The sequence below is a fragment of the Montipora capricornis genome, chromosome 11 (genome assembly GCF_036669925.1).
Source record: "Montipora capricornis isolate CH-2021 chromosome 11, ASM3666992v2, whole genome shotgun sequence".
In the NCBI taxonomy this organism is placed as follows: domain Eukaryota; kingdom Metazoa; phylum Cnidaria; class Anthozoa; order Scleractinia; family Acroporidae; genus Montipora; species Montipora capricornis.
In genome coordinates, this window is record NC_090893.1 from 40,183,164 (window position 1) to 40,195,663 (window position 12,500).

General features: G+C 40.1%; 2 protein-coding genes across 2 annotated transcripts in view; both read right to left on the bottom strand.

Moving 5' to 3' along the window:
• The window catches only part of LOC138023481 (contactin-associated protein like 5-2-like), an 18,786-nt gene extending 18,672 nt beyond the window's left edge, over window positions 1-114 (bottom strand). Inside the window, exon 1 of the mRNA XM_068870481.1 lies at window positions 27-114. Coding sequence (XP_068726582.1) covers window positions 27-114 — 88 coding nt within the window. The remainder of the gene's footprint in view (window positions 1-26) is intronic.
• The window catches only part of LOC138024267 (single-stranded DNA-binding protein 3-like), a 699,715-nt gene that overhangs the window by 385,381 nt on the left and 301,834 nt on the right, over window positions 1-12,500 (bottom strand). The gene's annotated exons all lie outside the window — the stretch shown is intronic.

Sequence of the window (12,500 nt, forward strand, 5' to 3'; positions counted from 1 at the left end):
GTGAGTTAGCATTTTTTCGCCCGAACCGTAGTCGCCTGTTTCAGGGGCTGGATCTCTGTACGTTGTCTCGTCAATGATGTTCAGATCAGGCGAGTTTGCCGGCAAGTCGTCCATGGGTATAAAAGTTGGGCAAATTCTTCTGACACCATGTCTGATCCGCCTTTGAAGTGTGGGCCGGCGCTCTGTCCTGCACTGAAAGGTCACTGCCTTCTTTGAGCTAAACAGCTGTTTTTTCGTTGGTCCGTCTATAACCTCCCGCCTTGAGGTTAGTTACCGGTTTCACTTCTGTTTTCTGGAATTTCTTTGATTTAGTACGTGGAGGTCTGGTCACTGGGTAACACAGGGGCGTAGCTAGGATTTTTCAAAAGGGGATCACATTCTCTCATACCCTAGGTACTTACTCGTCATCCACGGTGTTTTTGGTGAAAGTGACAATTTTTCGGATGAGCAGCGACGAGTGCCGGCAGGGGGGAGGAAGGCGACAAGCCTATAAAATAGCTGCATACTATCGATCTCATCAGACGTCCTTGGACAAGGGCGACAAGGGCATTGATTTCAGTCTGCGGTTAACAAAATCTGATCACGTGATAACACTTTTGTGACTCTGTGGTTTCGAAAGTTTTCACTTGCTTCTTATTTCCTCGGACAAGACTTTTCCTGGGTTACCCGTAATAGCTTCGGCCGGTTTTACTCGCCGTCAACACCGTTTCACGCTTTTCTCTTTGGGGAGAGCAACAGAAATTAGAGTCACGAGATCGGTATTTCCGAAACCGCAGAGCCACAAGAAATGTTATCACGTGAGCAGAATTTTTTAACTGGAGACTGAGGTGGCGTTTACATTTGTAACCGCATCGTTTTCGAAGCGGGTGGATCTTCTGTTTACACCAGAGGCTGCCCAGACTCGGAGAGTAAAAAAATATAACGATCTGTATGGGAGTCTCGATAACAAACTGAAAAAGACATTATTTACCCGCAAAAGTTCTCAATGAAAGGCCGCACTTCATTGTCGTGGTGAATTTCTCGCTTTTTGTGTGGGTATTTGCCTGACTGAATGCGATTTACGCGACTTCTCAACTTCCCGGGTTGCCACTCGTACATAAATAAAGGAAAGGCTGGAAAGTAATTTCTAGCTTACCTCACATCTCGCCGATAAAATCACACTTCTCCGGCATCAATCACGCTCAAACTCCGGCACTCCTGATTGCCCCATACGATGTGGTTTTCTGGATTCGGGCAATGAAATTGATACTTAAGACACTCATTTGGAAATTAGAAGTTCTCCCAATCCTCTGCCGTGAGCTTGTAGTATTTCCTGGCAAATTTCAAACAAGGCCTTCTTTGCTTCTCACTTAACAGTTGTACCTTCTTTCGCTTGAAGGCTTTCCACCCCTCGAAACCTTGGTATTTTGATGATGAAATTTTTAGGCAATCTTTCTTGTTGAATTATTACACTTATACTTAGCTTTCGTGATTACATTTCCCGCATAGCTTGTCAAAACAGACGATCTTCCACTCCTTGGTTTGTTCTCGAAGGAATTCCTTTTTGACCACTTGTTCACCCATCGTTCGGTCTTTTAAACAATTTGGCTATTTCTTTGACTGAATGTATACTTGCCAACTTTTTCTGAGATGTAGGCGTGAGATTTTTATCCTCGGAGTGCTGGGATTTTTGAAGACGACACGAACATTTCCGAAGATTTCCGAAGACGTCCGAAGATTTCCGAAGAAGTCCGAAGTCTTCCGAAGACGTGCGAAGTCTTTCGAAGACGTATAAACGGGTATAAACGCGAGCTCGCTCCCAGCGCTTTTCACTTCAAAAATCCGAAATCGCGAGGAAGGTATTGTCATTTATTCATTTTACACATGGTTTTCGTTTCTTACATGGGTCTGAGTTAACATATTTTTGGAAATTGTGTCAAGCAAGACGGCAACAACTCACATTTTTCAGTCAGGCGTGAGAAATTGGACCGCATGAATGAGCCGGCGTAAGATCGAGGTTTTCAACCCACAGGCGTGAAACTCACGCCTAAGGCGTGAGAGTTGGCAGGTATACTGAATGGCCAGATGACCGTAAAATAGCTGCCTGAGCTCTAGCACAAACAGTGACTGCCTAACAATGACTGATTTCCATGAAAGAGCAGAGAAAATCCAAAACAAAGGCAATAAATTCGAAAACAGACAATGTGCGGGGAAAATATGGCGGGACAAAGCACACGCGCTTGTACATTGGGCGCAGAAATTCAAAAGTATTGTCATGTATTCAAATCTTAGAATTGAAATTCCTTTGAGCAATTATTTAGATAAATTTACTAGCTGAATCAGTTTCAATTTGCCTAAAATTTACATTAAGTTTTTGAGACAAAATGCAACTTTTTTGAAACACCCTGTACACATACATTCACAGATAAATAGCATTTACATAGATAGATTGAGCAAGAACCTATAAGACATGAAACATAAGGAAGTAATAATGATAGCTAGCTAACCCTAACATCAACATAATCATCCTCATCACCAAGCACCGCAAGTAAAAATTGGTGAGTTTCGTTTTTAAAAGGTTTTTTCCTAAGTTTGCGCAGGGCAGGCTTCAGGCAATTTCATAGCTTAGCTCCGAAAATGGAAAGCGAATTAAGTCGAATACTCAGTCTTGATTTATGAACATGTAAGTTACCAACATCAGAAAAATCTTGTGTTATATGAATGAACGCCGGTCGGATGAACAGGTGAAAAGATCTCAGATATTCTGAGTCGTAGAATTAGTAGATATGTCGTGCATAAGAGAACCTTACTGTTTCAAAATAAAGCATAATGAGGGGTAAAACATTAGCGGAGACAAACAAAAGAATAGCATGAGATCTATTACCAGTGCAGAACATTAGCCGAAGAGCTCGTTTTTGTAACATACATACATACATACATACATACATACATACATACATACATACATACATACATACATACATACATGCATACATACATACATTCTCGTACTTCATGTAGATGATTTATCCTCGAAGCTGCCATATCTAGAGTTGATATAGCGATTGAAGCTAGGTTTATGTCGGGCTAATTTCCAAAACTGTTGCCGGTCCATTAATTTAACAACACGTCTTAAAGTCACCCTTTTTTCACCTTTTGGGATGTCGATAAAATTGTTCAAAAAGTATCAAAGGATTCCTCGTCGTTATCGATTTTTGGGACATTTAAGTCCGGCAACCCAGATTTGATCAAGCGCGAAGGAGGACTGGGACCTGTGACGTAGAAGGAGTAAGTTGTAGCTTTGTTGGCAGTGAAATGTTGCTGAAATGTTTGTGGACGGAGTTTCATAGATGATCATTTAATAACAAACAAAACTTATACTGTCATTTACTGTGTCAGTAATATAGCGCATGAATGTGAAGTTAGTTACTCCTCCTATGTAGTCAGCCCAGGACTTCGTCGCTCGGTCAAACAGTACAGGAATCCGAAAATACGCTTTTTAATGTGTTTTAAGCCTTGAAAAAATGTCTGAAACTGTAAAAACTGTTTTCAAACTGTGGATAAATTACTGCACAAGAGAGCTGAACCGAGCTATCCTCCTACTTCTGATGTAGATTGAGCCGAGAGATTCGCAGATTTCTTTAATAACAAAATATTCGTAATAACCTCTCTAGTGATGCTTGCGATGCGTCACCTTTCCTCTCATACTCAGTCCTTTGCCCTTTTCAGTTAGCCAGCTTTAAAGAGGTGTCGCTTGAAAAAGTGAAACATATTATCAATGCTGGTTCTATAAAGCCGTGTGCTTTGGATCCAGTTCCTGTGTGTGTGCTAAAATTCTGCCTTCCTGACCTTCTGTCCGTGATTACTAAAATGATAAATCTTTCGTTGGAGACAGGAACTGTTGCGGATGTTCACAAGGAAGCGCTTTTCATCCCTTTATTGAAGAAGGTGAATCCTGACTTTGAGGTTTTTAGTAATTTTCGACCGGTTTCGAATCTACTGTTTACTTCCAAATTAATTGAGATAGCTGCTGCACATCAGTTAACTAGCTATATTTTAAATAACGATCTAAGTGAAGTTTTAGAGTCTGCATACAAGAAATTGCATAGTACTGAAACAACTTTGCTTCGAGTTCAGTCAAAATGATATCTTGCGAGCTATTGATAGTCGCCGCTCTGTTATCCTTGTTTTGTTGGATCTATCTGCAGCCTTTGATACCGTTGATCACTCTATTCTTTTGTAGCGATTGTCACGTCGTTTCGGTATTAAGGGGCAAAGAACTTTCCTGGTTTAAATCTCACCTCACTAATGGAAGCAGTTTGTGATGGTTCGGGATGGAAAGTCCACTAGTCGAGATATTTTTTTGTGGTGTACCTCAAGGTTCAGTCTTAGGACTTAATTTGTATTTATTGTACACGTCACCGTTGGGGAACATAATTAGATTTCACGGGATGTGTTTTCACTTCTATGCAGACAACGCGCAAATTTATCTTTCATTTGAGTAATCTTCGATGGTTGACAAACTTTCTGCTCTTTCCTGCATTGAGGCCTAAATTAGTGATATAAATAAGTGGATGCTATATAATAAGCTTAAGCTTAATAAATAGAAAAAACGGAGGTGCTAGTTATTGGAGCGCGACACCGCCCTCACCAACAGCTTGATCTTTTACTTGCTGACGATGAGGATGTAGTACCTACTTCATCCCCGAGAATTTTGGGAACCGTCTTCGATGACAACATGACACTTGAATATCACGTCGCTTCTATTCGTAAATCTGTTTTTTTTTTTTTCACATAAGGAATTTTGCTAGAATTAAGCGATATTTGTCTTTAGCGAATATTAAGACTCTAATTCACGCGTTTGTTACTTGTAAGTCGGACCACTGTAATTCGCTACTTATTGGCTTCACCTTCAGAATTGTGCTGCTTGGTTGGTTGTTGGTGGTCGTAAATACGACCCAGTTACGTCAGTGTTACGTCAGCTTCATTGGCTACCGATTGAGAAGCGTATAGTTTACAGGATAAATTGCTCCCAACCCATAATGCTCTGCAATGATTTAGTTCCCCTCTATACATGTATGTGTGATAGGCTTGAGCTTCGTATTCCTACTCGCAGGCTTCGATCATCTGATAATTGTGTTTTAAATGTTCCTCGGTACAATCTCAAGAGTTATGGTGGTAGAGCTTTTTCCGTTGCAGCTCCTAAATTATAGAATAATTTGCCACTAGATATAAGCCCTAATGTGAATGTGTGCATGTTTAAATCTAAGCTTAAGGACTTATTTGTTCAAGGATATAGTTATTATTGACACGTTTTTTTTTTCTTGGATCTAGTTTTTACCAGCATTTCTTATAAATTTTACTGTTTTTAATTTTGATTTTTATTGTTGTAAAGCGCCTTTGGACACTGGATAAAGGCGCTACATAAATGCCTACTTATTATCATTATTTCTTGAATTAACCAACTATACAATTTTGTCCCATTCCTATGAAATAAATTTGAAATAACCAAATATATCCGCAATCTAGAATACAAGAAAGGTCATCACTATATAGTAGGCCTAGTTGTCTCTCCCACACATCCCACTTGTTGAAAGATGTTCAAAAATTCACATGAAAATTAAGGTTAAAAGACAACGTAGGTATCGATAATAGCCGTTAATTAACTTCAAGATCATACAACTTAATACAAGTCAAAACCAGGTGTGAAAGAATAAAATTCAGTTCCCATTCGCTGTTGCCAAACCTTGAATTTCGAAAAAGGAACTGGAGGGGAGACTTTAACTACCAAAAATAAAAATGGTGACAAAGCACTTTAACTTGTTTTAAAACGAGTCTGGGTAACTATGTAGCTGTAAGTAATGCAAGCTTTGAAACACATAGCAACGTTCTGTAAAGGTTAATGCCACGAAGAGCCAGCTTATTTGTAAATGATGCTAAGAGAAATTTTATTTTATATTTTTATAAGCTGACAGTAACTACAAAATTCTCAGTTATCATTTTAAAATTAAAACGTTACTCAGATGATTAAAAGGTAACTGAATACTGTCCGATTCTCAGCTCTGAGTTATTCGCTGTCTCAATGCTTCAATGCCAAAAAGCCAAATAAACATAATTTTACTCAGTTCTTTTGTTCGGTAGATCAGACCCCATTTGCTCAATTGCTGTATAACTCTATCCAATGGATAGGTCACTATCCAAAATATAAAATATAGTTCACTTTGAACGTTGGGAGGCGCGGTAGCCTCATGGGCAGTGTGGCCCAGTGGTTAGGGCGCTTGCCTTGAGATCCGGAGATCCCGGGTTCAAGACTCGCTCTGACCACTCGTTGAATTTGATCCTGGTAATCCCTGGTTCAACTTCCCAGCTGCACTTGTAAATAGCCAACTGGTTTGCCTCCAGCCATTTGGGATTCTTAACAGTTGTTGTTGTTGTGTTCTGTTGTTTCGGGAGATTAGAAATATTCCTAGGCGCTTCATGCTACAGAAACCAGGATAAGCGCCGGCCTAATGGGCCCCTTGGATTGTAAGCAGACTTTACCTTACGTTATAAACGTTCTCCAAGGTTTTCGTGCACACCCTTACTTATTAATTAGATGTGCCTAGGGTGTGCATATTCATTGTTAGAGGAGGAAATACTGAAATTATTGCAGACTGAAACTGTTAGATAGAGACTTACCACCGGTATGCTTGTCCGAATGTGACAAAATATCAAGATTGCCAATTCCATGTGTCAACTATACATTTATAAAAACAAACATTATGCCGTTGACCGAAAGCATAATGTCATTTTATCGCGAGGCATTTCCGTTGTCTTATCAGTTTGCGGGTTGTGCTCTAATTTGATAACTATGGAAGTCTCCTGTCCAATGAAAAATGGGCGCGTGTTAAAGTTAAGTACAAAAGGTCGGTTATCTCGTACACGCGGCCCCTTTCTACTATTGCCATCATCGCAAGAAGAACTTCTCTGCCTTTTCGCGTTCACTCGTGTTGTTCTTTTTCCCTCCACCTCCCGGTCTTCAACCCGCAGACTGACTATATTTCTTATGTAGTTTTTTACTGGTGGCGAAATTTTTAAGCCCTCCTTTACTGAAGGGGAAATCTTTTCAAATGCAAATACTTGTTAATATATTCCCCCGCATTAGCCTTCATTGCAAGCTACAATCATAGATAAAAGTAGTTGGGAAGGTTATGTAAATGAACCACACCAGAGCTGTATTTCAACCTGCTTCTGTTAAAGCTCAAAAGAAATAGTTTCACTTTCTCTTACGTAGCCCTGCTCCCACCTATTCAATGTTGGAAGGTAAGTCAACAATTTTCCACTGAAACCATTCAGTTTTGCACAGCAAGGAGGCGGGAGGGGAGAGAAGCAATAAAGACTTCAAAATTGCTAACCTTCCCAACAGTTTTGTATAGGATTGTATGAGAGTAGGAAATCTGCTTTGAACGCTTATAACTCTCGTAGTATTTGACATGTGGCTTCCATTTGTTATTTTGGACACGTTCTTATAATGTACTTTCCAATGCATAAATAAAATCTTACAATAGTGAAATTTGGTTAAAATCATCGTTTTATGACTTGGATTTCAGACATGTGTGACGCTTCACAACGCTACTCCAAAATCCGTTCTGTTGGGGAAGTGTTTACTAAGAATGCCATAAGTGCCATAAAAACTACATTTTTGTTGTTTGATGTTTCATATTCGTTAAAAGGTAGCTTTCTTTTTGGAGGACGTTGGAAGAATGCCAAAAACTGTTTTATTTCGATCGATTTAGCACGAAATGGTGCGAGCAGTGCGAGAGCACTTACATTACTCCCGACATCACTCCCAACATTACTCCATTTTCGAAACCTAAAATAATGCCTTTACAGCACAGCTACAGATCAATTATTGAAACTGGAGTGTAAAGGGTTTCAAAGGAAATAATATAGGACTTTGCATGGTCATTTCAGCTTTATTTTAGGTAAACTGCAACATTACTCCATAAAGAGAGCTTAAACTGAAATAATGCATCTAATTAACCTTTGTGTATACATGGTTTCAATGGAGTAATGTTGAAAATAAGTAGATACAATAACTTTTGTCCATAATCAGAAATACAGTGTACGTATTCCAGTATGCTTTACATATAACTACGTTATTGTTGCAAAATATCACATTCATTGGGCATATATTTCGCATTTTCTTATGGAGTAATGTCATGGAGTAATGTTCACATACATGTTTACTGTCCCCAAAATAGGTCAATGATTGACAGGCCATCCTACTCACGCTACTGGTGCAAAAAAGTAATCACTGTTAATTTACTTATTTAATGTGACTCTGTTTGAAATGCACACATGTCGTTTTAAAAGGTGCTGTTCTCAACTTGGCAAAGTGAAACTGACGTCCGCCATTGTAAGAGTTTAGTCCGTGAACTCGTTTGACCTTTCAAGACCAGTTTTGTCTAGGATTGTAGTTCCAGTCTAGCCTGTGAGCAGGCCCTCCGAGGGACTGGGGTTGGGGGTAGAATGAGGGCCTGCCCGTATGGCTTTGTATTTTGAATGTCGCGTCCAAATTTTGGACGCAAAATACTGATTGGCTGAAATTAAATTACCTCGTGACGTCACCATTGACAAGCTCCGACAACAAGAAAGCCTCTTCGCTTCGCAGATGAGGTGGTCAGAAATGCGTCTGAGAAAATTGTAGAATGTTGCAATTTACCATAACTTTACATAATTAAAGGTCGGGCAACGCGATGCAATGGCCTCTCTACTGGAAGGAAGGAAGTTCTATCTCTGTTATCCACAGAATTCGAGAAAAGTCTTATTTCCCAACTGTTTTTCGTAGCGGCCAAAATACGAGGGCGACTTCATGTCACCGTGGCTGCCTCTGATGCTGATTTAACGATAGAGGAACTCTACACGATTTTAGCAAGTATTTGGCTAAGCCGAAAAGGCGGCTCCACAAATGATTGCTCGATCTCCTCGTAACTGCGCAATACTCTGATACACTTGAAAACAAAATATTCCAATTTCCAAATTATTTAATTAGTAAAATACATATCTATAACCACAATTGAAATAAAATGGTGTAGATATTAGAATATCTGTCTAGTATTAAAGTGTGATGTAGCAGTTGTAATGTCTGTATTTCATTAAAATAAATTTAAAAAGATAATTCCGCTTTGCTTTACCGAAATTTGGCAGCAGTTGTGGTCGACGAGTCTCACACAGTGGAGATGCGGTCAGGGAAAACGAATGTCTCTATTACGATTCCCGTCGTTTGAAGTTTGTGTGCTAAATTTTTCCCTGACGAACGAAACACTTTTTCCGCGGAAGGGACTTCGACGAATTACCGTACTGAATATTCAGCTACGCTTTACGGCATCAGCAATTAGTTTCTGCCTCGGGCAAATTGAAATACACAACGCGTGGGTTTCTGTTTTCTGTGTTTTTTTCAATGTTTACTTCTGGTGCGCGCTGATTGGCTAATTTTTGACAGCTCTCTCAGCGTGACATCAGGAGGCGGCATTCAAAATTCAAAGGGATGCGTGCAGGCTCTCCTTCTCTCCCACCGAAGAGAGAGAGCCTGCTCGCAGGCTAGTTCCAGTCCAATACTGGGAATACGAATATGGTCTATTGACATATGATTTATGTGTATACATCAAGTTTTTTATATTCATATCAAGTTCCCAGATATTCACGTCAAAACAGCTTTCCCTTACCAATGCAACTATGCCAATATCAAGCCGACTTTTGATAAAAAAATTCATGTCAAGTTAACGTTAACATTTTTATAAATCAAGAAAGCTTGGTGCCCAGCATTTCAAAAAGAAAGAGGGAGTCTGAGAACCAGCCGGAGAAACAACATCTGCTAGCCGCGAATCTCTTCATTCCGAACGCAGAGGAGTTCTTCGAAAACTGATCTTGTCTTTATTCACAATGTACCCCGCGATGATGACCAAGCTAAGTTCTTGTCGAGAAGAGTAGAGTAGAGCAGTACAAAGAAACATTTACAAGCTAGTAACATATCAACGCATCCAGTCATCGAAACACGTCTTCACCAGGTGACTCTCACTCTCAGTCATGACATTGAGCAGCTGATGAACTCCTTAAGACAAATCTTGTTGCGACTAGAAAGCCTGTACTGCCATAACAACCAGGAAAATGACAACGAGTACAGTATAGCAGTATAGCACATACGCGTTGGATGATATGATTAGAGAAATTCTGTCTTCATCTCCCAAATGAGAAATTGCCGACGACGGTATAGGGTTCTTGAAGGAAGTCTAAGTAACCCGGAAATATCCGTTCATGTGAACTACGCACCCTTTCTGAATGATTCGTGGAGATTCCAAAGGATGGCCTCCTCTCAAGTCCAGATTGCCGGTATTCGGGACGAAAATAGAACAACAAAAAAACTTTATTTAACCGTGGGACCCTTTTCACTAAAGAGTGGTCCTCTCAAGAGCCGTGTGCATTAACACGAACAAATATAATGCCCAGGAGTACGAAAAATCTTAAACTTAAAAATTACAAGCATCGTTGAAATATCTTATATTAAGTACTATAAAATTAATTTCTAATTTGCAATAGCAGAATAAATTTATGTAAAGTAGTGAGACCTGCTTAGCCTCGGCTGAGAGACTCTTCCTGTTAAGCCTGGTTTCTACATGATCTGAAACGGTCTGCGACGATCGGAAGCTGTCTGCGTCGGTCTTATCGCAGATGTTCTTAAACACCGCAGGAAAATGTTTCCATATAGGAATGAAGCGATCGCAGACAAGTGTACTACTAATCCTCTGCGAAGAGAGGAGAAAAAGGCCTGCAATTACTTCAAGTCTGATTCGACGTGTTTCAAGGAGAACAATAGTGTGTTGCCGATAGGACACTGATCATCTCAGACACAAGTTTCCATTAAAAACTCTCCTAGTCAGAAGTGTCGTACTGGTCAGGAAAGTAGAAATAAATTCAACTTTCCCGATTACCCGGACCGTGTGCCGCAGATCGCCGCAGATCGCCTCAGACGCCGGGGGCAAATGTTTCCATATGTCTGCGACGTGCCCGCGACATGGCGCAGACCTATCGGCGATCGTGTTACAGACCGATCGCAGACCGTTGCAGATCATATGGAAACCAGGCTTCACTGCGCCCCTATAACTGAAACTCTATTTGAGGGCCTCAGCATTTGGCTGCGGAATAAACAGGTTATGTTGGGCTCCCCGACGATTATGTGTGTGAATGGTATCATGTACGCTGGCGAATTTTTCAGACGCAGGTATTTGGGTGCAAGGTTAGTTACTGATTGAATGTTAAAGATTTGAAATATCGTTTTCATTTCTGTCAGCGAGGCTTTTCCATTTGAAGGCACGATGAATCTGTGCAGATGTGACATCTCAATCAGATTCTGTTTGTACGCGTGCTGCCCTAATTTTTAATTTCTCCAGTTTTTGGCTCAACCATTACCGATGCAGGCCCACACAGCGCTGCAATAATCAATATGTGGTAGAATTCGTGACTTATAAGTCGTTCCTAGGGTACTTTAGGGAAACATCGGTTTTAGCCTCCTCTGGGCGGCAACTACTTCAGCAACTTTACCGGCAACTTAAGAGATATGAGCCTCCCACGAGGGTGTTTCATCCTACTGAATGCCTAGGCATTTGTATGTCTTGACTCTTCCAATAACTGAATGCCCATCAAGGCAGATTTGAGGTTCACTTGGCAGCCGAGAGGTTTTATGTTTTGTCCCTGTAAACAGACGCTTGCTCTTGAGGACATTAACTAAAGACTTAAACCGTTAAGAGTCTGGCCATTTTTTCAGATTGCTTAGATCGTGAGCGAGGGATGAAATCAACTCTTCAGGGTTTTTGGAGTGAGATTACTTTCATCGGCATACATCCTCACATCTGATAGGATGTTTTAGGTCCGGCGAGGTCATTCATGTATAATAGGAATAGTAGAGGGCCAAGGATAGAGCCTTAAGGCACCCCACAACGTAAGTAGTTTCAGCATATACGTTGTTTATAACTGTAACCTGAGTTCTGACTGAGTGGTCAAGAGTCTCGAAAAAAAATTAAAACCTGTACCTTTAAAGCCATACAGCTCCAATTTTGACAGAACCATCTCATGGTCAATACTTATAGTATCAAATGCCTTTTTAAATCAGTAAAAAGAATGGTATTTGTTAAGCCATCGTCGATGTTAATAAGACACCAATCGTCTTTCATGTCAATAACAGCCGTCTCGAGGCGGTTGAACAAACTGTTCATGCAGACTTAATGTACATGATTGGTTTAGTAAAAATAAGTTGACATTGAATACGAAAAATTCTAATTTTGTAATTTTTCGTCCTCGTCACAAAAAATGAATTTTTTTCCCTAAATAAGTATTTTGGATTGTGAAACAAGCAAAAGAGTCAGTTTAGAGCAAAAAAGTTATATCAAATACCTAGGTGTTTTAATCGATCAAAGTTTGTCATGGAAACGTCATGTTGATTCTGCTATCATAAAAATAAGTAAAACTATGGGAATGATTGCATC